Source organism: Aplysia californica, unplaced genomic scaffold (genome assembly GCF_000002075.1).
Source record: "Aplysia californica isolate F4 #8 unplaced genomic scaffold, AplCal3.0 scaffold00405, whole genome shotgun sequence".
Classification (NCBI taxonomy): Eukaryota; Metazoa; Mollusca; class Gastropoda; order Aplysiida; family Aplysiidae; genus Aplysia; species Aplysia californica.
Genome location: NW_004797675.1, coordinates 645,614 through 646,781, shown reverse-complemented (window position 1 = coordinate 646,781; position 1,168 = coordinate 645,614). Strand labels below are relative to the sequence as shown.

The window sequence follows — 1,168 nt, the reverse complement described above, 5'->3', positions numbered from 1 at the left end:
GGGTAAAGGAGAGAGAAAGAAAGAATGAATGAAAGACTGAAAGAAAGACTAAAAGAAAGAAAGAAAGAAAGAAAGAAAGAAAGAAAGAAAGAAAGAAAGAAAAAAAGAAAAAAGAAAGAAACTCCCACCACACTCACCTGCATATCTGAGAGCTCCCCACTCTCTCAGCCAGGCCAGCCCACACGGTGTCCTCGACACGCCGTTCTTGAACCCCAACCAGTTGCTCATGAAGTTCTCGATCTTTCCTCGGTACTCACTTTTCTCAGCCCCGCTAGACAGCTCGTGCATCAGCACCTGGGGGGACAGACAGCAGCAGCCATGTTGAATCTCATTCTCCGTGAGGTCATAGCATAGCATGGTTTTTAAAAAAAATTTTTTAGCTCGCTGTGGCTTACAGTATTTGGATGGCATCCTCGACGAAATCAGGCGCTCGTTGAAATAATAAAATTGAAGAAGAAATTATGGTTACTGTTCCACCTGTTGGGCAATTTTTATCGACGTTTAGTTGTTTATTTTAGCTATTTATTTTGCTCAACACATTTTTATGTCCATTTAAAAAACACATTTCTGTTTGAATTTTAATAACAAACGTTAATCAAATCTTCGTCACTTATATGACCTAATTGTGTCACGAAGCTCTTATTAAAACACACGTGAAACTTTTCGCAGTGTACCCCTTTGTTTTACTTTTACATCACCAGATTGTGGTTGCAAGCGCCGTAAAACTCTTAATAAAACATACCTGAAACTCTATGCAGGTGCCGTAAAACGCTTACTTAAAATACGTGACACCGTTCGTAGTGCGTTTCTAGGTGTTACTCTCATGTGACCAAATTGTGTTGCAAGTGCCGTGAATTTCTTACTAAAACACACTTGAAACTTTACGCAGCGTACCATGGGTTTTACTTTTACATGACCAAATTGTGGTTGCAAGCGCCGTAAAACTCCTTCTAAAACACTCGAGAAACTCCGCGTAGTGTACTCGATCGTAAATTTAACCAAAGATAGTAAATAACAAGATGGGCCACTCAGCCAAAAAAGTGTCCGCAGGAAGTATGCTCTTTGCTTCAGATAGCGCTGCAGTCTGTTTTGAAGCTCTCTTTCGTTTTTCCAGAAAAAGAATAGGAATAGCACCTCCTTGCGTGCGCAGATCGACTGCTGTTCATCA

At 40.6% G+C, this 1,168-nt stretch overlaps 1 protein-coding gene across 1 annotated transcript in view; it reads right to left on the bottom strand.

Annotated features, from left to right (window-relative positions):
• The window catches only part of LOC101852560 (endoglucanase 4), a gene marked incomplete in the record, with an annotated part of 33,211 nt that overhangs the window by 9,592 nt on the left and 22,451 nt on the right, over nucleotides 1-1,168 (bottom strand). The window contains 1 exon segment of the mRNA XM_013085771.2: nucleotides 138-294. Coding sequence (XP_012941225.1) covers nucleotides 138-294 — 157 coding nt within the window.